Source organism: Buteo buteo, chromosome 23 (genome assembly GCF_964188355.1).
Source record: "Buteo buteo chromosome 23, bButBut1.hap1.1, whole genome shotgun sequence".
NCBI classification, from domain to species: Eukaryota; Metazoa; Chordata; class Aves; order Accipitriformes; family Accipitridae; genus Buteo; species Buteo buteo.
In genome coordinates, this window is record NC_134193.1 from 1533570 (window position 1) to 1560977 (window position 27408).

The 27408-nt window shown below is 52.9% G+C and overlaps 4 protein-coding genes and 1 long non-coding RNA gene across 7 annotated transcripts; 1 reads left to right on the forward strand and 4 right to left on the reverse strand.

The window, feature by feature from the left end:
• Nucleotides 1-52: 52 nt before the first annotated feature.
• Nucleotides 53-8893, reverse strand: LOC142043818 (11-beta-hydroxysteroid dehydrogenase 1-like). 2 transcript variants are annotated; one of them, XM_075055429.1, is made up of 7 exons: nt 8818-8893; nt 3818-4071; nt 3092-3222; nt 2382-2493; nt 2064-2249; nt 1362-1505; nt 53-1004 (listed from the first exon to the last, which is right to left on the reverse strand). In XM_075055429.1, the coding sequence occupies exons 2-7, from the start codon at nt 3903-3905 to the stop codon at nt 754-756; spliced, it is 912 nt and encodes a 303-aa protein (XP_074911530.1). In that variant the 5' UTR covers nt 3906-4071; nt 8818-8893; the 3' UTR covers nt 53-753. The 2 variants fall into 2 exon arrangements, with proteins under 2 accessions (XP_074911530.1, XP_074911531.1); XM_075055430.1 differs by lacking the exon at nt 8818-8893 and having other exon boundaries at nt 64-909; nt 3818-4751.
• Nucleotides 4245-7597, forward strand: LOC142043820 (uncharacterized). Its single transcript, XR_012654109.1, has 2 exons — nt 4245-4421; nt 5736-7597. It is a non-coding gene; the product is annotated as an uncharacterized LOC142043820 (long non-coding RNA).
• A 540-nt stretch (nt 8894-9433) lies between the features above and the next one.
• Nucleotides 9434-13401, reverse strand: LOC142043817 (11-beta-hydroxysteroid dehydrogenase 1-like). Of its 2 annotated transcripts, none has more exons than XM_075055427.1 (6): nt 13082-13401; nt 12356-12486; nt 11646-11757; nt 11328-11513; nt 10626-10769; nt 9434-10268 (listed from the first exon to the last, which is right to left on the reverse strand). In XM_075055427.1, exons 1-6 carry the CDS (start codon nt 13167-13169, stop codon nt 10018-10020), a joined length of 912 nt encoding a protein of 303 aa, XP_074911528.1. In that variant the 5' UTR covers nt 13170-13401; the 3' UTR covers nt 9434-10017. The 2 variants fall into 2 exon arrangements, with proteins under 2 accessions (XP_074911528.1, XP_074911529.1); XM_075055428.1 differs by having other exon boundaries at nt 9438-10173.
• Nucleotides 13402-14804: 1403 nt separating this feature from the next.
• LOC142043450 (11-beta-hydroxysteroid dehydrogenase 1-like) lies at nt 14805-19529 on the reverse strand. Its single transcript, XM_075054637.1, has 6 exons — nt 19438-19529; nt 18692-18822; nt 17929-18040; nt 17029-17214; nt 16064-16207; nt 14805-15155 (listed from the first exon to the last, which is right to left on the reverse strand). The coding sequence occupies exons 1-6, from the start codon at nt 19523-19525 to the stop codon at nt 14935-14937; spliced, it is 882 nt and encodes a 293-aa protein (XP_074910738.1). The 5' UTR covers nt 19526-19529; the 3' UTR covers nt 14805-14934.
• Nucleotides 19530-26164: 6635 nt separating this feature from the next.
• On the reverse strand, nt 26165-27285 carry G0S2 (G0/G1 switch 2). Its single transcript, XM_075054795.1, has 2 exons — nt 27127-27285; nt 26165-26801 (listed from the first exon to the last, which is right to left on the reverse strand). The coding sequence occupies exon 2, from the start codon at nt 26763-26765 to the stop codon at nt 26454-26456; it is 312 nt and encodes a 103-aa protein (XP_074910896.1). The 5' UTR covers nt 26766-26801; nt 27127-27285; the 3' UTR covers nt 26165-26453.
• Between the last annotated feature and the right edge of the window lie 123 nt (nt 27286-27408).

Here is a 27408-nt window from a genome sequence, read left to right on the forward strand (position 1 = left end):
AAAGGAAAAAAGTGTGTATCGGCAGCCGAGGAGAGGTCACGAATGGCAGAAATTCATTAAGGTCTTTAGAGAAGTGAAAGCTGCGTTAATGCAAATCATGGAGGGAGTTCGGTTGAACCAGCTGGGCGCTGATAAGGGCTCTGTGCCTATGCACGTGGAGAAGGAACACAAGGAAAAGCAGAGATCCCGTAAAGTAGCATAGGATTTATTTTTTACAAAGACCAGCCTAGGAGAGATACATGACAAAAAAATTTCCCGGTTCAAAGACCCTCTTGTGGCTGTGGGTGGTTTGTGCTGCTTGGCCAAAATCCTCATTCTGGGCCGTGGCGTGGCTCGCTGCCTGCCGTGCTCAGCACCACTGCCTTCGTGGCTTTCAGTGGGGGAAGAGTTTCTGGGGGTTGAGCAGAAAACCTGGTGGGGAGCCGGAGACTGGCAGCAGATCCTGCTGCCAGGAGCCTCTCTGAAGGGCTTCTTGGTCAGAAAAAGCCAGCTGCAAGAGTTCATTGCTAAAAAGGAGGTTTTCATGCTGTGTGTTACAGGCTTCTGGTGCATCCTGTCTCAGGCTGCCAGCGCGCATCAGCATGGGGCTGCCCCGGTGGCATGGAAAAGGGCACCCGAGTAGCCGGATTAACACCCAAACGCCTCGTGCCTGGCCCAAAGCGTGCTGGTGCGCTCACCGCCCCAGGGACTATGTTCTTCTGATGTTTTCCACCTTATAGGCCCTCCTCATGAGGGAGTCGAGGAAGTCGGGGGCTATGTCCCGGAGGAGGAGCAGGCTGCCCACCGTCCGGGATGGGTAGTGCAGCTCCCGCCGGCGCAGCACCCCGCTCTTGATGATCTCCAGTGCGCACTCCTCCTTCGGGGCTGGTGTGTCCTGGATGGCGTGTGAGACTGCTCGCACGGCGTTCTCTGGAGGGACGGGACACCAGGGAGGGAAGGAGCAGTGTCGGATGGAGGGGCTGCCACAGGCACCGCTGGCTCAGTCGGGGTGTCTGTAGCTTCCTCTAACAAACCGACAAACTCTGGGGATCAGACCTACTTAACAAGGCTTAGAATAGTTCAAACAAACGAGTACGGTGATGTCCTTCCCATTCTTTTCCACCTCTGGAGTGACCATAGGATGGAATCCCCACCTCCCCTGGGTTTACTGCAAGGATAGCAGAGTCAAAGGTCTCGGGCCACACTTTTTAAAGAGTTGGGGTCCTGTTTCCACAACTGCACTGCCAGTGCAGGCTGAGGGACCAGCAGCGGTGCTGAAGCAGCACGCTGAGCAGCCGGGGGCCAGAGGGTGGGTGGTGGGCTCAGCTTGGCTCTGGCTGGAAGCGCGCCGAGTCGTGGGCACCCAGTGATGCTGAGCTTACCTGTATTGATGTAGCCCAGGATGCAGAGTGTGATGGAGACGTTGACCTTGTCTATGATGAATTCCTGTCGCAAGGAGCTGAAAAATCCGTCTAAGGCGAACTTAGTTGCTGAATAGGGAGCAGTAAATGGGATGGCAGTTTTACCTGGAGCAGAGAGACAATGTCAGGGTTTGGGTACCGGATAGACATCAGCCTGCATGGCTCTCCCTTCCTCTTGCCCTTCAGGTAGCTACAATATTGTGATTTAGGGTGATGGGGTAAGCTGTCATGAATGCTTGAGAGAAACAAACAGATGCAGGAATGTTTAAAATGTAACATATGGCATAGGATGGCATGAAGTACCTTCAGTTGTGGGTGATACTGTTCTTGTACTCCTGCATATCCACCCATGTATAGCAAATGCATGTGTAATATGTGGCCACGCACCTAAAATAACCTGCAGTGGTGTACCATCGACTGCAACGCATGAAGGTGATTAGTGGGTGCAAAGAGACTAGCAGGACGAGGCATAGAATATAAATCCCCCAGAGGACTTGAACTGCGCATCCAGGATATAAACCATACGCTGATCCCGACTCCCAGTGGGATGGCTCTCTGCCTTACGGTCCTTATTCTGTCTTTCGAAGAAGAGCCGCAGCAGGGATCCCTTGCAGGCAGAGGAAGGGACGTGGGCAGGGAGGGGCTGTCCCCTTCTGTGCTCACCTGCTATAGATGAGACGACGACGATGCTGCCCTCGCTCTCCTTCAGCATGGGCAGGGCGGACACGGTCATCGCCACGTAGCTGAGGAAGTTGGTCTCGAGGAGCTTTCGTATGTGCCCAACGTCCCCATTGAAGTAGTTGAAGTAGCTGTAACCAATGTGATTTAGGATGAGCACATCGAGGCCTCCTGGAAGCAGAGCATGTTTGCTATTGGCAACCAGCACCTCAAAACAAAGCAGCTTCTTGGTGGCTGGGATGGCCCCAAAATGTAGCGCGGGGTGTGTTGGGGAGTGAGGAGGGGCAGCTCCCCACCACCTACCCCAGGTGTTCTCAGCCTCCTTCACCACCACCTCGGGGAAGGTGGTGTCCTCCATGGAGCCGTTCACGTAGCGGGCGGACGCGGCACCCAGCTCGAGGCACCGCTTCACAACCTGCAGTGACAGCGAGAGCAATGTTGGCGATGGACACCATCCCCACCCCACCGCCCCCCTTCCACAAAGGCTGTTGCTGTCTTGGGGTGGATGGGCAGCGCATCTCCCTGTCCTGCTGGAAACCCTTCTCCCTTCATGGGAGGAGACATGTTGCTCAGAGAAACGTTTCTGGCTGCAGAGTCAAACAACAGCACATCTGAGCCAAATATTTAGTATTTATAAATACTGCATATGACTGCTTAATTTTGATTCTGTTGTATGCAGGATGCAAAACCAGCTCGGACTTTGAGAAGGGGCAAGGGCTGATCAGACCAGGACTTGGGCGGACTGGTGTCGTCCTTGGTGGTGGAGATCAGAATTCACAGCTGAAGACTGCAGAGAAAGAAATGCCATGCTGCCAGCACTGGAAACACAATTTGTTGTGGTGGAGGATGTGTGTTAGCACAAGCTCGTGTTGGGGAAGTGCTGGGGTGGACCTGTAGGGTATCTGGCATCCCCGCGTGCCCGGGCTGGGGTGAGCATCTGCAGTCTGCCCGCCTGGGGGGTTCAGGATTGTAAATGTGTTTTGCCGACCCGGCGTGCTTTGCTTGCCATTTACTTTCTGCAGCTTGGCCTCCGTCCGCGCCGTGAGCAGGAGGTGGGCTTCCATGCGTGCCAGGTGATATGCCATCTGCTCCCCGATGCCGCTGCTGGCTCCCGTCACGATCACCCGCTTCCCCCGGAGCATCTCTGGAGAGGAGGGCATGGGGGTCGGAGCCGGCACAGCCCACACCGTCCCCCCGTGTGCGGGCATTGGGGCTCCTCTGCCCCCGCCGCCCCTCGCCTTCGGGTGCTGGGCGCTGCGGGCAGCAGCACCGTCCCGCTGCGGTGTGCACCGCTCGCGCAGCCCCCGGTTGGAGTCTGGTCGTTAGTCCCAGTTCGGTGGGGAGCACGTGTGAGGCTTGAGCTCTGCCTCCAGCCTGGTCTGGGAGTGGCTTTTGGAAGCGATGCGAGTTGACTAATGAAAGGATTAAATGTTTAAAGTGGAAGACTGCATGTTTCCTAAATAAATAATTTACTGAGATCGGACACTTACCATGCGTCCCAGCAGACCCAGGATAATCCCGTGAGGTTTCTTGTGCGGCGCAGGGTGCTCTGACCCCTCGCACCGGGGGCTGCCTCTGCTCCCCTCCGAGGCCTCAGCCCTTCCCACAATTTGGCTTTTCCAGCTGCGCTTTGAAAAGCCCTTCAACTGGCCCGTGCTCTTCTGCGTGAGCACACGCTGCCGCTCTGGCAGCAGCCTTCCTGATTGTGGGTTTAAAGCGTGTTTTTTCCAATTACTTACCTTCATTGAAATTCTCAGGTGCTGAATAAAAATAAAAGGCCAGTGCCAGTCCCAGCAAGGGGATGAAAATCTTCAGGAGCAGACCCATCCCTCTGCAAAAGTACAGGCAGGAGAGAGAGCAACCCCGTGGCTCTGACTGTGGGAAGGTGGACGTGCCAGTAAGTTGCAAACAGGGCTGGGAGCGATAGCAGTTTTGAACTGATTCTTGTCTTGCGTAAGTCTGCTCGTATCTGTTGGACCTTTTCTTTTGCTTCCTGTAATTTAGCAAACATTAACCTAATGGAAAGTGTTGCTTTGGACTTTAGGCTGTCCCTTTCCACCCTTGTGTAGGGTTCGGCGTTCGGAAGATCTCGCGATGTCACGGAAAGTTAGAGGGTCAGTCGCAGCCTTGTGATGTACCTGTAACCCCGCCTCCCCTTGTTAGTATAAAAGGAATTAACTGCACACCAAAAGGCGGGATTTGGCGCTCACACTGTGTGTGTTGTCTGTCTCTTTCCCTGGTCCGGCCGACCAGTGATCTAAGCGTGGCACTTTGAGATGTAGCGAACGCTACTTAATGGTGACCCCGACGTGATCGGTCGCACTAGGCGACGATGGAACTTGCGTAAGTGATTAAGGTGTTGAAAGTGTTGGCTGATGAGGTGGGTGCCCGCGGAACGATTAGGAGGGGCCCCACGGGCCAATGCATCCAATGGGTGCTGCGCCGGGGAGGGATGGGCTCTCCCAAAGAAGTATGAAGTCCCCCAAATTGGGGAGAGATTCGGGAGCCGTTGCTCCAATTTGCGCTCGCAGGTGAGCGCGGAGTTGCTGAACGATTGCAAAGTTGGGGAAAAGTGTGTGTGTGTGTGGGGGGGGTGGTCGCGGCAGGACGGAAGGTTGGGGAGCGCTGGTCGGCGGCGCGAGCCGCTTTGTTTGCGGATGAAGCGCCCCCTCAGGGACCGCGGGGGGCAGCGCCCCCGGGGACAGGGAGTCACACTCAGACGGGGGGGGCGGCTGTGGAGCGGGGCTCACAGAGCGGGCCGTCTCTGACTGAGGGCGTGGACGCGGAGGGTACGGCAGAGATGGGGGGGTTTCCTGTAGGGACGGTACCCGCGGGGACGGATGTGCCCCCTCCGCAGTGTCCATGGGGGGGGTTGCGGCGGGTGGTTCGGGGCGACTCGGGGAGTGCCTCCTGGACTGGGTTCCGGGCGGGGATGTTAAGGGAGATTTATACCGTCGGTTGAGAGAGTGGGAGGAACGGCCCCCCTCGGAGGGGGAAATCAGAAGGCTGCGGGGGTTGGAGACTGTGGCAGAGGAGGAAACACCCCCCGCGGGGGAGATCAGGCGCCCTTGCCGGGAGAGCGGGCTGAGCCTCCCGAGCCTTTGCCTGAGCCTGTGCCTGCTGGGCCGTCACCTGCGCCCCCTCCGGCGCTTCCTCCGCCCCCCCTTCCCTCCCCCCCCCCCCCTCCGCCGCCCGTGTCAGCCGGCCATGGAGTGGCCGCCGCCAGCCGCGGCCGGCCCCCGGGCAGAACCAGCCGCGCCCCCGCCCCCGCCTTTTCGTCCATCCCGCCGCTCGGAACCGGAGACGGTGAAACCGACTGCGCCCGCGATAGACGCGGAGCCGCCTGCAGCAGCCTCTGCGGACGGGAGGGAGAGGCATTGGAGGGGAGCAAAAACCAAAAAGGAGGCGTTTCACTGGAAAGTCCTTGAGAACTTAAAGAATGCTGTCAGTCAGTGCGGAATCCACTTATTGATAAAGCCAGTAATTGTATGTAGAACTTGCTTTAGGTAAAAAGTGTGTTAAGCGTAATTTGATTAAACATAGTGTGATTACGGGAAGATAGTGTGGGGTAAACGTAAAAGTTAGTTAAAGCCAAAATTAGGGGTAAGGTCTATTTCCATTAATAACCCGGGAACGAGGTTGATTGTGTTTCCACAGATACAGGCCCATGACAGACTCCTGTTGAATTTGTACGACCATCATCCTCTGGAGCATCATAGATGATGTGGCAACATGAATACCACCTCAGCCGAAAACTAATGTATAGGTCACCTTGGTTAACATAATAGGTCAAGATTCTCTGTGCATTGCTACTGCATCGTAAAGCCTATGAACCAATAGACAAGATGACTATGACTCGTGCAGCGCACCTGGCCAGCGAGTGCATGCGTCATAGATTGCAAGCGAGGCGGAATTTTGGCACCCGTTGGCCACGTGTGCTGAAACCCGTTCCTCTGCAAATGTATAGATACCGGGATTTTCTGAAGAGCAGCGGGCTGGTGTACGGTGAGGCCATCGTTGCCTCTGTGGGGACACCCACGGAAAGCTGGCACCTACCGATTGCTGGGCTGAGTTCGCGGAGCAAGACGGCACAAGAATGTATGGATGGTTCATCTTCCTCATAGTCCTCATGGTTCGGGTCATTAGGGGTAACGGGTTAGCTCAAAGAATTATGGGCATTATTGTAGTTATTGTGATTCTAGCTATTGTAATAATTTTACCTTGTTCAGCTTGTTAAGTAAAAATGGCATCCCTTATAATAGCACCGGCCAGGCCATTGTAGAATGAGCACATTGAACCTTAAAGACCTTACTCGATCGGCTTAGGGAGGGGGAGCAGGAGGAGCCCTCCTGGTTACCAGATAACACACCTGCTCTCCGTACACAGCGTCTTCTGTTAACTGCGTTAACTTCATTAAATCAGACAGTTCGAGGCAACTTGGAAGAGACGGCGGTGCAACGACATTTTACGAACACGGAAGAGAAAGGTCCTTACCCGTTGGTCCGCGTGCGTGACTTTCAGACACGCCAATGGGATGGGCCGTTTGAGTTGCATTGTCTCGGGCGAGGGTATGCCTGTGTACAGACACCTGAAGGGCTACTGAAATGGGTTCGTAGTCGTATGATTCGTCCTGCCTTAACCTCGTAGTGTTTGAGTTTTCTTACAGATTGCTGTCATCCTGTCCTGGCTTGTGACACCTTGGGTATCTGGATGACATCCCTCTCAGAGTCCATCAATACGTGCCTTTATGGGATCCGACTGTCGGAGCTCGCAGCCAGGAATCTAGGTGCCTCAGACATTAAGCCTTAACATCAGCGCACCAACGATAAACTTCATAGAGTAATAGAAGTAACTCTTTCCAAGCCTTAACTTTCAATCTACCTCTTGTGTGAATTTCTGTAAAGGAGCTCTTTGCTCTGCAGGGTAAATGGGACATTTACAGGTGTTTAAGATCGAGTGTTTCAACTTAGTTGTAGAGATAAGTTTATACTCATAGCACTTAATATAGTTATTTCTTTGTGTGGAATTCTTCATAACAATAGAAGCCAACTCGTCATAGGGAGGGGAGAGATGTAGCGTTCGGCCTTCGGAAGATCTCGCGATGTCACGGAAAGTTAGAGGGTTAGTCGCAGCCTTGTGATGTACCTGTAACCCCGCCTCCCCTTGTTAGTATAAAAGGAATTAACTGCACACCAAAAGGCGGAAGTTGGCGCTCACACTGTGTGTGTTGTCTGTCTCTTTCCCTGGTCTGGGGGTTGATCAGTGATCTAATCGTGGCACCTTGATATGCAGCGAACGCTACAATGTAGGAAGGGGGGGGGGGAATTTCAGTGTCTGAAAGTTCAAGTTAAATGTTATTCAGTGTTAAACCACCAAAACTTCATTGGTCTCATTCTGTCTCGAGCAATTAGGAAGTTGTTGAGTCTAAATGGAAAAAAAAATGGGAACAAGTAAGCCCCATTTACACATGTAATACTTCCGTGCTTTTTAGTCTGCATTAAAATCTGCTCGATAATTCCTTTTATTGTCCTTGTGCTAGCTGTGGTGTACTCAAAGGTCATTACTAGGGCTGTCTTTTCACTGTAGATCCTTCCTTTGGAAGGAGAGCGGTGCTTTTGGGGCAGTCAGTTCTTGCTCTGGGCAGGGAAGGTGTCTGCAAACCCACGGCCAGGACACTGCTCCCAGTGCTGAGCCCGCGTGGGCTGGGGGCTTCGAGAGCCCTGAAGTATGGCACTTGCTTGTGCGCTTTTATTAATCTTTATTGCAATAGTCTCTCCTTTGAATAGCTTCTGAAGTGTCTGTAATTTTAGCTTAAATTTACTGAAGGATCCCAACAGTATTTCACTATTCAGGTGTTTCTTATTGTGACACACTTACAGCTGGAGGAGTCTGGGGGTATAAAAGGCCGAGCCGGTTATTCCCTGGCAGCTTTCACGTCCGTACCATAACAACCCCACTGTGCTCAGCCCGGGCCTTTCCTCTTGGTGCACACCTGCTTTCCTTGGCCCAGGAGGCGAGGCAAGGTCTGGCCAACAGCTTCACACCGAGAAATGCAAGTCGGGTGTACGCCGACACCCCGCAATGTGCTCCCTTGAAGCTGGGTACAAACTCCGTAGCTTGGGACAAAGCGAGTAGCTACAGCCAAACTTCTCTGAACTCTTCAGGACAATTTAAAAGCCTTTTCTAGCTAATTTTGCTTAATTTTAGAAATGGCCCAGTTGCACATTCAGTACAGACCTGGGATGTCCTGCCAGGTCCCAGCCCTTCCCGTCAGGAATAGCTCAGCCCCTCTCCCACCTGCCCCTGGGCTGCCCAGCCTGTCACAGTGCATCCCAAGAGCAGCTCTTGGAACAGCCTCAGTTAACCAAAAATGTGCTTTAAAGCAAGGTAAAGCTTAAAGAAATACACAGTCCATTACTCACCCCAAGCTGAGCAAACTGTTGAGGCCTTCTTGACAAGCTAATACTCTATTTCCTTTCTGTTACCCCAAATTACCCTCTCTGATTAACAAACATGTCCTTTCTCTTTGCTTTCCAAGCTGTTACACTTCTCCCTTCAAGGGAAACCAAAAAAAAAAAAAAAAAGTCTTCTTGCTGGTTCATGTTACAGCCTCCCAGTGTCAATCATGCAGCTGAAAACGGGGTGAAAAAAGAGGAAAAAAGGTGCACACCGCTGCCTTTAGCACGGCAGCCTCCGCTCCCCTCCATCCCTCGCCGGCCCCAGCGCTGCGGGCACTTACCTGGCCCGAGGGGTCCCGTCCTACCCCTCGACCGCTGCGGAGGAGCGGGGTGAGCGGGGGCTTATCGGGCGCGAACACGCTCCAACTGCCATCTTTGTGCCAACCACTTCATTTTGCTGCTCTTACTCTTTTTCTCGCTCTGTAAAACAGGAAATGTTGCAGCCGCAGCCGAGCCCCGGTTCCTGTCTCTGCTCGCAGCCTGGCTTGCGGGGGCATTTAGGTTATCTTGGGCCCCCAAAGTCTCCAGCTTCTCTCTAAGCAGAGCTAGCAATTATCTTTTGGGCCATCTCCCTTTATCGGTCTCCGACACACGGAGGTTGAGTGCTGGTTTGCGGAGCTGGCTGTGGCACTCTGTGACCGAGTCTCCCTGAGCTGCTTTGGGGTAGAGAAATCCAGACTTAGGGAAGTACAGTAATGCTATTATTTTAAGGCTTCTTGCAGATTGGAAAGGAAAAAAAGTGTGTATCGGCAGCCGAGGAGAGGTCACGAATGGCAGAAATTCATTAAGGTCTTTAGAGAAGTGAAAGCTGCGTTAATGCAAATCATGGAGGGAGTTCGGTTGAACCAGCTGGGCGCTGATAAGGGCTCTGTGCCTATGCACGTGGAGAAGGAACACAAGGAAAAGCAGAGATCCCGTAAAGTAGCATAGGATTTATTTTTTACAAAGACCAGCCTAGGAGAGATACATGACAAAAAAATTTCCCGGTTCAAAGACCCTCTTGTGGCTGTGGGTGGTTTGTGCTGCTTGGCCAAAATCCTCATTCTGGGCCGTGGCGTGGCTCGCTGCCTGCCGTGCTCAGCACCACTGCCTTCGTGGCTTTCAGTGGGGGAAGAGTTTCTGGGGGTTGAGCAGAAAACCTGCTGGGGAGCCGGAGACTGGCAGCAGATCCTGCTGCCAGGAGCCTCTCTGAAGGGCTTCTTGGTCAGAAAAAGCCAGCTGCAAGAGTTCATTGCTAAAAAGGAGATTTTCATGCTGTGTGTTACAGGCTTCTGGTGCATCCTGTCTCAGGCTGCCAGCGCGCATCAGCATGGGGCTGCCCCGGTGGCATGGAAAAGGGCACCCGAGTAGCCGGATTAACACCCAAACGCCTCGTGCCTGGCCCAAAGCGTGCTGGTGCGCTCACCGCCCCAGGGACTATGTTCTTCTGATGTTTTCCACCTTATAGGCCCTCCTCATGAGGGAGTCGAGGAAGTCGGGGGCTATGTCCCGGAGGAGGAGCAGGCTGCCCACCGTCCGGGATGGGTAGTGCAGCTCCCGCCGGCGCAGCACCCCGCTCTTGATGATCTCCAGTGCGCACTCCTCCTTCGGGGCTGGTGTGTCCTGGATGGCGTGTGAGACTGCTCGCACGGCGTTCTCTGGAGGGACGGGACACCAGGGAGGGAAGGAGCAGTGTCGGATGGAGGGGCTGCCACAGGCACCGCTGGCTCAGTCGGGGTGTCTGTAGCTTCCTCTAACAAACCGACAAACTCTGGGGATCAGACCTACTTAACAAGGCTTAGAATAGTTCAAACAAACGAGTACGGTGATGTCCTTCCCATTCTTTTCCACCTCTGGAGTGACCATAGGATGGAATCCCCACCTCCCCTGGGTTTACTGCAAGGATAGCAGAGTCAAAGGTCTCGGGCCACACTTTTTAAAGAGTTGGGGTCCTGTTTCCACAACTGCACTGCCAGTGCAGGCTGAGGGGCCAGCAGCGGTGCTGAAGCAGCACGCTGAGCAGCCGGGGGCCAGAGGGTGGGTGGTGGGCTCAGCTTGGCTCTGGCTGGAAGCGCGCCGAGTCGTGGGCACCCAGTGACGCTGAGCTTACCTGTATTGATGTAGCCCAGGATGCAGAGTGTGATGGAGACGTTGACCTTGTCTATGATGAATTCCTGTCGCAAGGAGCTGAAAAATCCGTCTAAGGCGAACTTAGTTGCTGAATAGGGAGCAGTAAATGGGCCGGCAGTTTTACCTGGAGCAGAGAGACAATGTCAGGGTTTGGGTACCGGATAGACATCAGCCTGCATGGCTCTCCCTTCCTCTTGCCCTTCAGGTAGCTACAATATTGTGATTTAGGGTGATGGGGTAAGCTGTCATGAATGCTTGAGAGAAACAAACGGATGCAGGAATGTTTAAAATGTAACATATGGCATAGGATGGCATGAAGTACCTTCAGTTGTGGGTGATACTGTTCTTGTACTCCTGCATATCCACCCATGTATAGCAAATGCATGTGTAATATGTGGCCACGCACCTAAAATAACCTGCAGTGGTGTACCATCGACTGCAACGCATGAAGGTGATTAGTGGGTGCAAAGAGACTAGCAGGACGAGGCATAGAATATAAATCCCCCAGAGGACTTGAACTGCGCATCCAGGATATAAACCATACGCTGATCCCGACTCCCAGTGGGATGGCTCTCTGCCTTACGGTCCTTATTCTGTCTTTCGAAGAAGAGCCGCAGCAGGGATCCCTTGCAGGCAGAGGAAGGGACGTGGGCAGGGAGGGGCTGTCCCCTTCTGTGCTCACCTGCTATAGATGAGACGACGACGATGCTGCCCTCGCTCTCCTTCAGCATGGGCAGGGCGGACACGGTCATCGCCACGTAGCTGAGGAAGTTGGTCTCGAGGAGCTTTCGTATGTGCCCAACGTCCCCATTGAAGTAGTTGAAGTAGCTGTAACCAATGTGATTTAGGATGAGCACATCGAGGCCTCCTGGAAGCAGAGCATGTTTGCTATTGGCAACCAGCACCTCAAAACAAAGCAGCTTCTTGGTGGCTGGGATGGCCCCAAAATGTAGCGCGGGGTGTGTTGGGGAGTGAGGAGGGGCAGCTCCCCACCACCTACCCCAGGTGTTCTCAGCCTCCTTCACCACCACCTCGGGGAAGGTGGTGTCCTCCATGGAGCCGTTCACGTAGCGGGCGGACGCGGCACCCAGCTCGAGGCACCGCTTCACAACCTGCAGTGACAGCGAGAGCAATGTTGGCGATGGACACCATCCCCACCCCACCGCCCCCCTTCCACAAAGGCTGTTGCTGTCTTGGGGTGGATGGGCAGCGCATCTCCCTGTCCTGCTGGAAACCCTTCTCCCTTCATGGGAGGAGACATGTTGCTCAGAGAAACGTTTCTGGCTGCAGAGTCAAACAACAGCACATCTGAGCCAAATATTTAGTATTTATAAATACTGCATATGACTGCTTAATTTTGATTCTGTTGTATGCAGGATGCAAAACCAGCTCGGACTTTGAGAAGGGGCAAGGGCTGATCAGACCAGGACTTGGGCGGACTGGTGTCGTCCTTGGTGGTGGAGATCAGAATTCACAGCTGAAGACTGCAGAGAAAGAAATGCCATGCTGCCAGCACTGGAAACACAATTTGTTGTGGTGGAGGATGTGTGTTAGCACAAGCTCGTGTTGGGGAAGTGCTGGGGTGGACCTGTAGGGTATCTGGCATCCCCGCGTGCCCGGGCTGGGGTGAGCATCTGCAGTCTGCCCGCCTGGGGGGTTCAGGATTGTAAATGTGTTTTGCCGACCCGGCGTGCTTTGCTTGCCATTTACTTTCTGCAGCTTGGCCTCCGTCCGCGCCGTGAGCAGGAGGTGGGCTTCCATGCGTGCCAGGTGATATGCCATCTGCTCCCCGATGCCGCTGCTGGCTCCCGTCACGATCACCCGCTTCCCCCGGAGCATCTCTGGAGAGGAGGGCATGGGGGTCGGAGCCGGCACAGCCCACACCGTCCCCCCGTGTGCGGGCATTGGGGCTCCTCTGCCCCCGCCGCCCCTCGCCTTCGGGTGCTGGGCGCTGCGGGCAGCAGCACCGTCCCGCTGCGGTGTGCACCGCTCGCGCAGCCCCCGGTTGGAGTCTGGTCGTTAGTCCCAGTTCGGTGGGGAGCACGTGTGAGGCTTGAGCTCTGCCTCCAGCCTGGTCTGGGAGTGGCTTTTGGAAGCGATGCGAGTTGACTAATGAAAGGATTAAATGTTTAAAGTGGAAGACTGCATGTTTCCTAAATAAATAATTTACTGAGATCGGACACTTACCATGCGTCCCAGCAGACCCAGGATAATCCCGTGAGGTTTCTTGTGCGGCGCAGGGTGCTCTGACCCCTCGCACCGGGGGCTGCCTCTGCTCCCCTCCGAGGCCTCAGCCCTTCCCACAATTTGGCTTTTCCAGCTGCGCTTTGAAAAGCCCTTCAACTGGCCCGTGCTCTTCTGCGTGAGCACACGCTGCCGCTCTGGCAGCAGCCTTCCTGATTGTGGGTTTAAAGCGTGTTTTTTCCAATTACTTACCTTCATTGAAATTCTCAGGTGCTGAATAAAAATAAAAGGCCAGTGCCAGTCCCAGCAAGGGGATGAAAATCTTCAGGAGCAGACCCATCCCTCTGCAAAAGTACAGGCAGGAGAGAGAGCAACCCCGTGGCTCTGACTGTGGGAAGGTGGACGTGCCAGTAAGTTGCAAACAGGGCTGGGAGCGATAGCAGTTTTGAACTGATTCTTGTCTTGCGTAAGTCTGCTGGTATCTGTTGGACCTTTTCTTTTGCTTCCTGTAATTTAGCAAACATTAACCTAATGGAAAGTGTCGCTTTGGACTTTAGGCTGTCCCTTTCCACCCTTGTCCTGCCACGAGTTTCAGGTGTGTTTTTGGAAAGCATTGAAGGAAAGGCACTGAAAAGCTTCTGGCTTCATAGAGCCATGGGCGTGTTGTTCGGTGGCTGCCTTTGGGGCTGGGACACCCGTGTCCCCGCAGTGCAGACCTCCGTGGGACGGGCATCCTTCTCTCTCTCTCCAGTCCACGTCTAAAACTGAGGCAACGCTTCCCTTCCTCGCTGACTGCCACAAGGATTTATTAATCGACAATGATGACTGTGGTCCAGGTTCATAGGAATATCTAGAGAGAGCAGGGCTGGCAAAGTTTGTGGTTTTAGACTCTTATCGGTGCTTCTGGCTTATCCTATGTGATACCACCATTGGTGTAATAATGACAGTGTTGGGTGGCTCTTACACCTAAAAAAATTGCACTCTTTTCTTGAGGAATTGACTGATTGCAAAAGGCAGTAAAAGAGCCAAGCGGGTGAATAATAAAGATCTTCAGCTTTCACAAGTGTTGTGTGTCACACTGCTCAGCATCTGTGTGGGCATATGGCGAATGGATTTACAAATAATTTTCTGAAAGAGAAAGTTTAAAGGGCAAAACCTGCTCTGCGTGCACTGGTTTGTGTAGGCGATCTTGGGATAAGGAGAACAGAAATGCTGCTTTCTGATTTCCCTTTGAAAGTGAGGAGCAAACCGCTCCTGGGGGGTGTTTCAGTGGGAAGAATTTGGGGAGGTTTTGCATTGCTTTGTCTCGGGACAGGTAATGGTTGGTGCTCAGGTGGCCAGAACCAGGGTAGGTGTAAATGTGTTGACTTGGGCACCGCTGCCAGCGTCAGGGAAGCGGCGCTGAGCTCGCTGCGGGCTTAGGCTTTGCATTCACCACGCGTCGCTCCTGGTGCCTGAGCTCTCGGCTTAGGGTGGCGATGCAGCAGCTCTCTGCATCTAGAAGGCACTTCCCGGTTATAATTGTGCGAGAAACAGTCTACCAAGTTTGGGGCGTTTTGCTTGGGGTAAAAACTTGCATTTGATTTGGCCGTTAGACTAACAACAACCAAAGAAAGGCTAAAAGACAGTCATGCCTGAAATGAAATACTGAAGGATTACTGCAGGGATTCGACCTGCCTGCGAAAGGCAAGTCGGAGGAGCGGTGCCCGCCGACAGCAGCGTTTAGCGGTGGAGAAAGAGGGGACACCCCCCCCCCCCACCCCCCCGAGAACACGCCAGGCTGTTAGGTTAGTAGACTTTATTCAATAATTAGTTTGTGCCGATCCCCCCGCGGCGGGGGAAGGGGGCGGGATGCCGCAGCTGCAGGGGCTTCCCCTCCTGCCCCCCCCCCGCACCACGCTGCCGGCCAGAGGCGATGCCACCCACCCAGACCCCAACCCCCGAACCGGGCGAAGCGCAAGCAGCGATCGCCGCCCGGCACCCCCCCGGCGCCCTGCGAGGCCGGTCCCCGCCGGCAGAGGAGGGTGTTGCACCGGCGAACCCCGGCCGTCCGCCCTTCATCACCCCCCCCCCCCCCCTTTAATTAGCCGGGCGGGGGCGGCTCGCTAGTTCCTCTTGAGGCCGTCCAGGCGGTAGCGGCTCCTGACCAGGTAGTCCAGCAGCTCGGCGGCCCAGTCCCGCAGGAGGAGCGGCAGGCGGGTGGAGCCGTAGCGGTAGTAGAGCTCCCGGCGGCGGAGCGCCCCGGCCCGCAGGATCTCCAGCGCGCACTCCTCCCGCGGCGCCGGCGGCACCAGCAGCACCTCGGCGGCGGCGCGCAGCGCGCTCTCTGCGCGGGGGGCGGGCGGCAGGCAGCGCCGGGGGACGCGCACACACACACGGGGGGAGAGGGAGGGGGAAGGCGGCTCGTTACACCCAGAGCGGGGGTCGCCGAGCGGCTGCTGAACGCGGCGCTTCGGCAGGGAAAGGCAGCCCCCCCCCCCCCCCCCAACTCTGCCCGAACCGCGCCCGCGCCTTGGAATCGTTTAGGTTGGAAAAGACCTTCGCGGTCATCGAGGCCAACCGCCATCCATGCCCGCTAAAGCGTGTTCGGGAGTACCCCGGCTGCTCGCTTTTTGGATACCTCCAGGGGTGGGGACTCAACCGCTTCCCTGGGCAGCCTGTTCCAAAGCCCGACAACCCTCTCGGTAAAGAAGTTTTTCCTAATATCTAACCTAAATCCCCCTTGCTGCAACTCAAGGCCATTTCCTCTCGTCCTATCTCCTGCCACCTGGCAGAAGAGACCAGCACCCACCGCGCTACAACCCCCCTTCAGGCAGTTGTAGAGAGCGATCAGGTCTCCCCTCAGCCTCCTCTTCTCCAGACTAAACCGCCCCAGCTCCCTCAGCCGCCCACCAGACCCGCGCTCCAGGCCCCTCACCAGCTTCCCACCCCTAGATGGGATTAGTGGGAGGCAGGTGGCCGGCACTTCCATTTGGACCAATGGAACATTAGGCTGCGCCTAACCGGCGGGGGCTGGTTTTGCGTAGCACGGGGAGAGAAGTTAGTTTTGGGACCGCTTTTTGGTGGAGGAGAGAGCAGAGGGTGTTTGGCATGCACCCGCGCGACAGCAGGGCGGGAGGAAAAGCAGAGGTGACAGCGGAGAGTCGGTGGCAGAGGGAGGCGAAGGGTGGGAGAAGCAGCTGAGAAGGTGATGCTCAGCTCCTGATCAGCTGGATCAGACAGCACTGATCTTACCGGTATCGATGAAGCCAAGGATGCAGAGCGTGATGGAAACGTTCACGCTCTGAATGCTGAATTCCTGCCTCAGGGAGCTGAAAAATCCGTCCAAGGCAAACTTAGTTGCAGAGTAGGGGACCGTAAAGGGAAACCCGACTTTACCTGGACACAGAGTGAAGTTCTGTTACAGCGCAGAAAGCTGCTCCGCCTAAACCCCTGTTTTGCACTTCATCAGAAAAAGAATTTTACCCCAAGGGACATCACTGTTAGTGAAATGTCATCCTGGCACCTGAACAGCAGCATTACAACTATTCCCGTCAGCTTCCAGCTCTTTCAAGGTCTTACGGCCAACACCATGTCTCATGTCTTTGCTCAGGGTATGAGCAACCAGCAGTGACTATGAGACCCTCGGAGGGGAGAGATGGAGCAAAGTTTAAACTCTTGTCTCTGGACACAGAGCTAAGCTGATCACCAGAAGACTAACCAACATACCAGATGTGAGTGGGGACATCTGTTAGTAATTTAGGTTCCTGACTTAACAGAAATTTATTAGAACAGAGTCATGTTTTTGTGAAGAGAGTCGGTCGATAACTCACTCTACAAATATTAGCATGAACTTGACCTACCAAACAAAGATGACAGCCAGAGAACCCATGCAGTGAGAAATTACTGCATTTCCGCTTTTCCCCATAAAACTGGGGGTATATGAGCTCTGCTGCTTTAATGAGCCTGACACCAGAGTGTGGGGCGTAGTTACAGGGCTGGTCAAAAAGCAAGCTGCAGTGATTGGATTGCATCAGAGAACAAATTCCATCGAGAAAATACAAAAAGATCTGGATTTTTTAAATTTTTTTTTTATAGTGTGGTAAGCAGTTGTGGCTCCTTTAGGATGCCTGGTGTCTCTGCATGCTACTTACTTCTGAAAATCAGCCCACAGTGTCTTTTGACTGAATCCCATGTCACCTACCTCGCTCCCCACTCACCTGCCATGGATGAAACCACTACGATGCTGCCTTCGCTCTCCTTCAGCATGGGCAGGGCAGATGTGGTCATTGCCACATAGCTGAGGAAGTTGATCTCCAGGAGCTTTCGTACATGCCCAACATCCCCGTTGAAATAACCAAAGTACGATGTGCCGACGTGATTAAGAATCAGCATGTCTAGGCCTCCTGCAAGCAGAGGAGCAGGCATTAGTGCTGGGTGGGAGAGGGCTACAACCAGCAAAACAGAGCCTTTCCTGGGAGGAGAATAAATGTAATGAGAAGAAAACAGGTTTTTGGGTCGGAGCTGCGGCCTGTCATCTCTGGAGTAGGGATATAGTCCAGATCGTGGCTGACAGTAAAAATTTTGTTGTGATTTTTTTTTTTTGCCCTGGTTCAAAACACAAATACCATGGCACAAGGGAGATTGCCCTTGAGTTTTCTGTGGGCTTTTTTTTTTTTCCCCCCCTGGTTCAAAACACAAACACCATGGCACAAGGGAGATCACCCTTGAGTTTTCTGTGGGCCCAGGGTGGGAGAGGAAGCGCTCCACGCAGAGCTGAAATATTGCATTTCTGCAGCTGTGACCCATGACCGCAATAGCAAGGCTGCTGTGGGCCTGATGGACGGTTTCAGACCACAGTAGCTGGGGGTGATGAAATCCAGGATTATAATACTGGAACAAGATGTCATGAGGGCACAGAGCTGAAATCAAGAGCGCAGTTCAGCCTAAGCTGGAGTAATGAAGCCGGGTGGGGAAGTGGGACCGCAAAGGGCAGAATTAGGGAAAAATCTCTCCCACTTTTTTTTTTTCTTTTTAAGCGGGCGCATGGCAAAGAGCAGCACGGCCAAGCGAGATGCAGAGTTCCGCTGTCGTTTGCAGGGAGCAGGCTGTGAACGTACCCAGTGAGGTCTCTGCCTCCTTCACCACGTGCTCGGCGAAGGCCATGTCCTCCATGGTGCCGCTGACGTACCGTGCCGAGGCTGCCCCCAGCTCCAGGCACCGCTCCACCACCTGCCACACCAACACAGCGTGTCAGAAACCCCTTTCCGTGTCAGAAACCCCTTTCTGTGTCAGAAAGAAACCCCTTTCCATGACAGAAACCCCATTCCCTGCCCTGGGAAACCTCCTGCGGTGCAGAAGAGGGTGTCTGTGCTGCCTGTGATGTGTCCCCGCCTTAAAACGGTGGCTTCAGAAGTATGTTTGGAGCCTTTTAAGCTTCAAAGGGAGCCTGAGAAATTGTTCCTTTGGCGAATGCGTTACCCAAGGCAGTCTGGCTCTTTATCGGTGCAGTCTGTGCTGGAATTGCATGCGTGTAGGGTGAGCAGGAGCCTGTATATCACTGCAGTGGAATGAGGGTGTGTGTGTGCTGAGGGAGCCTGTGAGCGTGGGGATACGTGTACATACGTAAGCAAGTTCAAGTATCATAATATGTGCTGTGCAGAGTGCATGTATCTGCAGGAGAGGGATTCCTGTGCATGCAGGAGTCCCACACAGCACAAGTATGCATACCCGCGAATGTAACTGTGCCTATCTGGTATTCGTGCCGTGGCAATTACACGTGCATGTATTCATGCATGTACCTGTGATGTGAGATTGGCCTTCGTATGTTTGTGTGTGCACTGCCATGAACATGCATGTGTGAGTGCTCAGCTTGCCATTTACTTTCTGCAGCTTGGCCTCTGTCCGTGCTGTGATCAAAATGTGGGATCCCATCCGCGCCAGGTGATACGCCATCTGCTCGCCAATTCCAGTGCTTGCTCCGGTGACAATCACCCGCTTCCCTTTCAGCATCTCTGGGGACCAAGGCACAGGGATGTAATTTATCCAAATGCTATTTAAAAACAAAACAAAACAAATCCCCTAACGCCCTTCAAAGTAGTTAACTGGAAGCGAAGCGAGGCTGCAAGTGCAAAGCATCCGGCACCAGGATGTCTCTTCTCTCTGCTGGGAAAAGCTGCGCTGAGGAGCAGCTGCAGCTCCTCACGAATGCAGTGACACGGGGACAGCGCTCGATTCTTTCAGCAGTTTTTTTTCCACAAGTCAGGACGCAACTTAGAAACACCCCAACTATTTTGTAATAAAAATCATCCACTAAGTGCATGCTTCAAAACTTAAAATCCAACATTTAAAAGTCATGTTTATAAATTCTTTGCTACACGCTGGAAAACGGAGTGTTCAGAGCCCTCTCCATCTCAGCCCCCCTGCCTCACCTGCTCCTTCAGGAAGTATTTCTGCGTATTACTTGCTCAGTTTGATTTCAAATCTTTGTTAAAACAGCTTTCCAGTATCAGCCACCACACAAAGGCTCAGAGGGGGTTTGGTCCAAGCTCTGTACAGTTTCTACGCAAAACACTCAAATGTGGCTTTTAATATTTTTCCTTAAAGACAGATTCACTTTTAATACTTACCCGGTTTGAAATTCTCCCTCGCAGAATAAAACCAGAAGGCCAAAACCAATCCCAAAAAGGGAATGAGAATCTTTTGCAACCGACCCATCCCACTGTGGAGTCGGGAAATAAAGCATGAGAGAGAAGGGAGGAAAAAACACCCCCTCTGCGGAGCTGCTCCAGAGGGAAGCAGCAAAGCCGGTCCTTTAAAACCTGTTAGCGAAGGAATTGCGACTCCCAAAGCACTGGAAAATCACGGGTGGGTAGATAAGTGAAGCAAACCCTTTGATTTGCTCCCCGCTGGAGCTGGCAAACCTCGGCCTAACCGGCAGTGCTGGCTGTTTGGGTTCTGCCTGGCTCTTGTCATATTTCCTGTCCTACGTTAAAAATGCAGAATTTTGCACAACACCCTGGAAGAGGTGTGTCTTTGCTGAGCAGCATCAAGTTTCACTCTGAGAACATCAGAGGCAGCCTAGTGCAGGTGGTTAAACATCGTCTTTTATTCCTGCTGGCACGCTACCGGGGTGCGTGCGGAGATGCAAGCCGGGTCGGATCGCTCGCGGCGGGTCGGGCACCGGGAAGGGACTGGGGGCTGCTGTGCTGCGGGGGGACACGCAGCAGGACCTGCGGCAGGGGTCCCGTGCTCCCCGGGGCATCGCTGCTCTGCGCCCCGAAACACTGGACTGCCGCCGCGATGGTGGGCAGCAGGCGCCCAGTGATGCGCATCACCCCCAAACGGCTCCGAAAATGCTTTGCTGAGGCAGGCTTTATTTTTTCATCTCTATCTAATCCTGCCAGCAGATGAGGGAGTAGGGGCTGAGCTGGACCCGTCACCAGGGGTGCAACCGCTCCATCTCCAAGCCAAGGGGCCGTTCAGGCACAGGGAGGTTTGCGATGAAATACTGAACGTTGTTTTCTGCAGAGAAATAAGGGTCCTTGCTGCCATGGTTCCTGCTTTGAGTTTTGCAAGAGCTTTGTTCTTGTTTTTAAGTGAACATAGTCTGAGGAAAAAAAAAAACACGTAACATCTGCTGGCTCCCTGGGTCTGGGCAGCAGCAAATTCAATGCCATCAATCTCACGCAATAAGTATAAACTATGTTCCAGCCTTGGTCTGATGCTGGGATCTTTATCACAGAGTACCAGTACCTGCTGTGGTACATGGGATGGGGACACGCTGTGGGAGCTTCGTGTGCTCCTGGAGCTGCCCTGCTAGAGCATCTGCCTTTTCAGGGGGGGAAAGCCCTGTTTGCTGGGACAAGAGCCTCATCTGCAGTGCGGGGGTTGCACCATGCTCTGATTTACCTGGGCACAATGCCGGGGTTGTCCATCTCAGGCCTCTCTACTATAACCAGCCAGAAAGAATTATTTAAAGTTGTTTGTTTTTTTTTTTTTTTTTCCTCTATTGCAGCTTTAAAATAAAGATGATTTAATTTAGTGGCATACCCGGTAGGGCAGTGGAACTCTCTGGCATTGCTTCTGCTTTACAGATTATTTTTTATTTTCTGCCTTTCTACTGCAGTCTCAACTTAACCTCTGATAAGAAGCACTCAACCCACACTCGGTCAGATAACACCAGTACGGTCACTCTGCCTTTTCCTGCCTTCCTTTGCTTCGAACTTGGGTCATGATTATGGGGCAACCATTTCATTCCTTGGCTTGAAAAAAAATGAACTAATTAACCTTACCTCAGCTGTGATCTTGTCTGTGTTGCCGGCAGGGAGAAAGGCTCTTTTCAGCTATTGTTGTTTATTACTAGTGTTAGGATACTGCAGTAAAGCAATAACTGTCAACCTTTGTGCACCATCTGCAAGCGTGTCAGGAAGGTAGCGTGCTCTTTGCTCTGCATCAGCACAGGGAGATGCGGGGCCGGAGGCAACCCGGTGGCTACGGAGCCAAACACTGTGCCTGCTTTGCTGGTGTGTTGTTTAATAAGAATTGCGAGTTTGTTTGGGATTTTTGCGTGAAACAAAGTAGCTGCTAATAAAGGACTGAAACACTGAATATTTTGGACCTAACTTAAATTTTTTATATGAGAAAATTTGTGTACGTGCCATTTAGGGTGTCCTGTGTGGAAATGAAGGGGGGTGTATGCTGGTGTGGACCCCGGGAGGGCTGGGGGCTGTGGCAGCAGCAGGAGCCACTGGATCTGGCCGTGCTTCGCTGCCTGCCCATCGCCCTTCCAGGGCACTGCTGCTCCTCACTCCCACTTGCAGCTTTTTCTGGGTTTGTTTTGCTGTATGCAACTCAAGAACTTGTTGCTAACATTTTCCTGGGGGTGGGGAGCGAGGGAAGGGAGAGGAGGGCAGGAAGAGGCAACTTCGGAGAAGTGTTTTCTGATCTCGGCTGGTCCTGGCCCCGCTGCTGCCAAACCTTGGCACCTTGGCAGAGGGGAGCCCGGTGGTGTGCCCGGCCCCGGCCCGGTGACGGGGAGACCTGGGGGGCAAGGAGGAGCAACCTGTTGCTTCTGAAACGGCTTCATCCAAATGATCCTGGATGCATGCTCCTGCTGCAGGTCACTTCTGCATCGCTCATCTGAAGCCATGTTTTTCAAGGGGTGATGCTCGGCGTTGTGCTAACTGCTCTGTGCAGGGAGGTTCTTCATTTAGTGCTGCCTGCAGCTCGCTTGGAGGAAATGAATATGTGAAGGAAACTTGTTCTGACAACAAACAGGCAGAGCAGCAGAGGGGAGCTGCTGGAGAGCCTCTGCCGTGCCCGCAGCCCGGCACTGCCTGGTGGGAACGCGTTCCAGGAGCAGGGCTGGGGCTTGGGCAGGTTTGTGCATGCAGCTCAGGGACTCAAAAGCACTTGGCAGGAATTGGGATACTGCTTCTTTTTTTGTCTTTTGAGTGATAGTTGGCTTTTATCAAATCTTTGTTAAATGCACAGGATTTTCCTTTTTTTTTTCTTTTTTTCTCTTGCTTTCTTTATCACGTAGACATTAAACCACTATTTCTCATACCCAGCTCTCTCAGCCATACTTTACCATGAACACAGATCTAATTCCTTTCTTTACAGATAGGGTTATCAGCATTATAAAGGGCTACCCTCAGTTATACTCGCATTAGGCTGATGTGCACATCAACAGGATGCTATTGGGCCGTGACCTGTGTGTGTTTTGGCACGGCTGCGCGCCGCCTCGCCGTGGCTCCTGGACGCGGCCCGTGGGCAGTGCCGACGTCCTGCAAACGCCATCGCTGTTGCAGCCGCACCGCTCCTGAAAAATGCATGCTTGGGTCCCAAGGGAGACTCAAGATGATTGTAGGTCTGGGTTTGGTTTGATGTAATATTTATACTCACTGCCAGTTTAGAGAATATAGTGTGATGTTTAAGTCATTTCTAAGTGCTAAATTAATTTTTTTTCCTGTGTGACCAAATTGGGAATTGCTGCCTTGATACTTGATTGTTGGTACCGTGGCTGGTTTGAGTCTTGGCCGCTATCTGTGTTTCCAATGCCCTTGGTGTTGGGTGGCAGAGGCTGATATGCTTATCTGGGCCCCTAAATTTAGCCTGGCAGCTCTTGAAACATCCAGAGTCCAAACTGCAAATAGTGAGTGAGGACTCTCTAATGACATTCGGCTCATGCCCTTGAAGCAATTGGCCTGTGAGGGAGGGCTGCTGGGTTTTAGGTGGCTTTCAACTCCGTATGATGAAAGCCTGGACAATGGTGCCAAGCTGAAATAAGATCTTTGAGGAGGTGTTGCAGGATGGGTACAGACAAATACCAGATCTCATGCCAGCTGTAGTTTTCCTGAGAATTTAATGCACCAGGAAAACATCACATTTACAGGTTAAAGTAAACTGGGTTCAGACAAGTCTTAAAAGGAAGACAATAACAGAAATCAACTCCATGTGATGCTCGGCAATCTAACTCACGTTTTGGGCAATGTGTGGCCCTCCTCTAGAGCTTACCTCTAGGGACTTTGGTTTAACTCAGTCGTAAATGCTCCATATGCTTCTGTGCTGTAGCTTGCCTGAGGTATCCGTACTAGTACTGACTGTACATCTTATTCCATTTGGTTGCTCTCTGGTACAACCCAGTACTTAAAATTTCTCTTTGCAATTCACAAGCAGGCTTTTGGAATGACTCCGCTGTGCTCCGTTGCCAGTTGTGCAGATGCTGGTTGCATGGGGTTGTATCTGTGGCAGTTGTGTTGGCCAGGGCTTTCTGCGGTTTGTCTGGTGTTGAAATACAGATGTGAGGGGGCTCAGGAGATGGGGCTGTGAAACAGGCTGGTTTGAAGAGTCGTGCCATGGTTTAAAGACAGGGAAGTTTGCTGAAGCCTTTTAATCTACTGCATCTGGCAAGTCTGTCATTTGTCATAGTTAAAGTGATGTTAAATGGATTACTAAGCCTCCATGCACACTGAATTTATCATCGTGTGGTTTAAAGAAGACTTTATGTGGTCATTGTGGTAAAATCAGCCATTAATATGTGTCTAATTCACCACTCCTGCAGAGAGCCGGTCTTGTCTAATATCAATGCAATCTGCTGTGGAAGAGGTAATGCGTAGGCTTGACCTCTCAGGCTGACCTTTCGGGGTAATACACGGGAGGTAACGACCTCTGAGCTTGCAGTGCGTCAGGAGGCAGGAGATTGTCTTCTGCAGGACACGGTTTTACCAAGTTGGCTCCAGAACTGCCGGTGCAGTGCATGGTTTAGCTGTCTAATCTCGTTAGCTGTCTTAGGAGGAGCTATTTTGATTGTTCCTCTTTGCTTTAAGCTCATAAACCCTGCGACTGGATAACTGTGGAGAGGAGGTGTGGGCAGCAGGGTACTGGCACGCTGCGAGGAGACCCCGTACGTGGTGTGAAGACAAACCTGAGGTCCAAACCCAGCAGTGGTGGAGGTCAGCCTGGATGCGCTCGCCTGGAGCTCCCCGGTCACCTCTGGAGTCACAAGCTGGGCTGCTTGAGACCAGCTCTGTCTCCTCACTTTTCAAATTTTCCCTTTCCCATAGGGCAGGATGAGACACCTATGACTTGTGGAGAAGCGCTAATCTTGGGAATCGATGTGTGATTAACAGAGTTTGCAGCTGCCTTGGACAAAGACGTGATTCTCATCTTGGGTTAATCCATTTGTCAACTGTTTAGCTTTGCTTGCCGCAGCAGCAACACTTCTGAATGACAGTAGTGTGCGGGAGTTCAGACCCGGCAGTATTTCCATGCCTGATACAGCCGCAGACATTCAGGTCCCTGGTTTATCCATGCACCAAGCGTGTCACAGGGAATTCCAGGTCAGCCTTCCCTGTCCCTGAGGCCGTGCTGCAAACGTATAACCTGCTTAAAGCTGGAATGGGGGGGGATGACAGACACTCATCAGCTGATGGCTTTCTTCAGGCCTGAATTCTTCCTTCATGCTTGCCTGTGAAATTTCCATTGGTATCAATGAGGCGTTGGATTGTTCAACCTTGCCAGAGACCAAAGGCTTGGTTATGGACTAAATGATTTCTCAAAGGCCATTTTTAATTGAACTCTCTTCTTTTCCCCATGAGGAAAAGGGACTTTACACTTTATTCAAAGCTTGAACAGAGTTTTTGTGCAGACTTGGTAGGATTCCTCCTCCACAATGTGCTGCTATGGGTTTTTTTTAACAGAAATAATTGCCAACCAAATGAATTGTTGGTTATGTATTCTGAAAATGTAAGGAAGGGTGAACTTTAGCTGCGTTCTTATATTTTCAGATTCTGATCTTAACTTGTGCAGCTCTGCGAGGAGCTATGCGTTCTGCACTGGTGTCAGGCAGCGCTTTTTCATTTTCCGTAATCTCCTGCTGTTTGTATCATTTTGCTTTTAGTGAGGTAGTGGCATACCGCTGGTACATCTCCCAGTTTCTGTGCAAGATGTGTAGCCTGCTCCTACCTCTGCCCCGCTGGCCACGTCTTTGCCATTGAGCAGATAAAGAGGGATTTTCTGCCCCAGTCATGACTGGCAGGGACTATTTCCCTTCCCTCCCTTCTGTAGCGTGGTCAGGATCTTTCAGCTGTGGCTGTCTGGAGGGTTTATTTGACTACCATGACATAGTCCTGAATGCAGCAGATTCTTACTAAGCCCTGGGGAGATTTTTAAATAGGTGAAAGTCCTCTGATGAGTCTGGCAGTGCCCTGGGTACAGCCCTGAAGCTTGGATCCCTGGTTCCACACCCTCCAGGCTGACTGTGCCATCGTGTTTCTCTACACTTCAGTTTTTCCATCTGTGACGCCCCTATAATACTAGAAGCTAATATTATTCTGCACAATTAGGTGTCTGTGGTAGGTTGGGAAGGATCCCAGGAAAGGTAGAAGCTTTTTAAGTTTTTTTAGCTGGGCAGCAGCTGTAGCCTGTTAGAGCATTGCTAGGGGATGGACAGTTGATTTTTGTTTTTTTTTTTAAAACAGTTCTGGGCACACATGGCCATGGCAGAGACCTGAATCTGTGCCACTAAACCCAGATAACCCCATAAAGTACAACCCTACCTCCAACTCAAGGCATGTGTCTGTCATCTGTGTGAGACAAATGCCCCCTCCTCCCCCTGCCCCAGTGGGCCCGTTTTGGAAGGGAGCAGCTGCCAGAGGTATGGAAAAGCCACCCTCCTCAGTCCCAGAGCAGCTTCACTCAGGGCAGCTTTATTGGGAGGGGGCAGCTACCACCCTCAACTGTTCCCTGGGTCCCCCCAGCTACCCCTGAGAGGAGCCAGAGGTGTGAGTGAAACCTATTTGCAAATCGGTAAGAGAAGGCTTTGAAAAATAAAAGCAGCTAAGAGAGCGTTGGTACCATATAAAATATTTATTGATTTTGCAAAATGTTGTAAAATGCATCTGTAATAAAAATAAGAAACCATGCTGTGCATCTTGCACATTTTTATACCAACAAAAGGTATTTTTTCCCCACTGCTGCACAGCAGCAAATATAACCATTCACTTCTTTCAAGTCTTGCACTTGCGGTCTCCTCCTTCAGCCAACCCTTCTCTCTTCTTGCTGGAACTACCACCAGGTACAACAGGACAGCAGAGTCTCTTGAGCTCGGTTCCTCGGCAGGCCCCTCTCCGGCGCAGGGCTCTTAGGAGGCGTGCTGCCTGGTCACCAGGGCCCTCTGCATCCCCGCCGGCTTCTTGCTCTTTTCCAAGATCAAATCCTCTTGTTTCTGGGGACGCGTTTGCTCTCGCGTTGGGGCAGGTTTCTGCTCCTCCTCCTCCTCCTCCTCCAGCCTCCCTTCGGAGGTGAAAGGGCTGCACACTGCCTCCACCAGACCAATAACCACACCAAAGAAAGCCAGCACGCTGCCCAGCATGTACAGCTTGACCATCTTCCTGTTGGGCTTCTGGCTGAGCATTTCTTTGGCAAAGGGGATCAGCTCATGCATGGTTTCCATTTTTATTTATTTTTTTTTTAGCAGCAGATGTCAGTTCTACAAGAGAAGAGAGATGGACATTAGTTAAATCCAGCTGCTCTCTCCCGTAGTGATCAGAGCCCTCCAGGCAGTCCAAGCTCCCCGCAGACACCCCCCCCCCCGGCCCTCCTTTAAGTAGAGATTTTTGATTTTTTGCTAGATGCTCACTGCAGGGAAACTCATCCACCCCCCGCCCCGCCGTCCCTGCCCGGCAGACCAGACCCTTCGCAGCCAGAACCGGGAGGGGGGGGACACACAGTCCAGCCGCCCCCCACCTCGGCACACCCCCGCGTTTTGCACAGCATCCCCTTGCACCCCCCCGCTCCCCATCGCACCCCCTTACCCAGAGGCGGCGGCTGCTGCGGGGCAGGGGAGGGGGCGGTGAGCGCTGCGGGATGGGATGGGATGGCCGGGCTCGGCTCGGCTCGGCTCGGCTCGGCTCGGCTCGGCTCGGCTCGGCTCGGCTCGGCTCGGCTCGGCAGCTGCTGCCCGCCTCCCCCGCCGCTGCCGCCTTATATCGCCGGCGGGGCGGGCGGGGCGCCCCGAACACGCCGCCAGCACGGGCCGCCCCCCCCCGGTAACACCCCCCCCCCGCCGCCTTGGCAGGGTTTGCCCTTAATCCGGC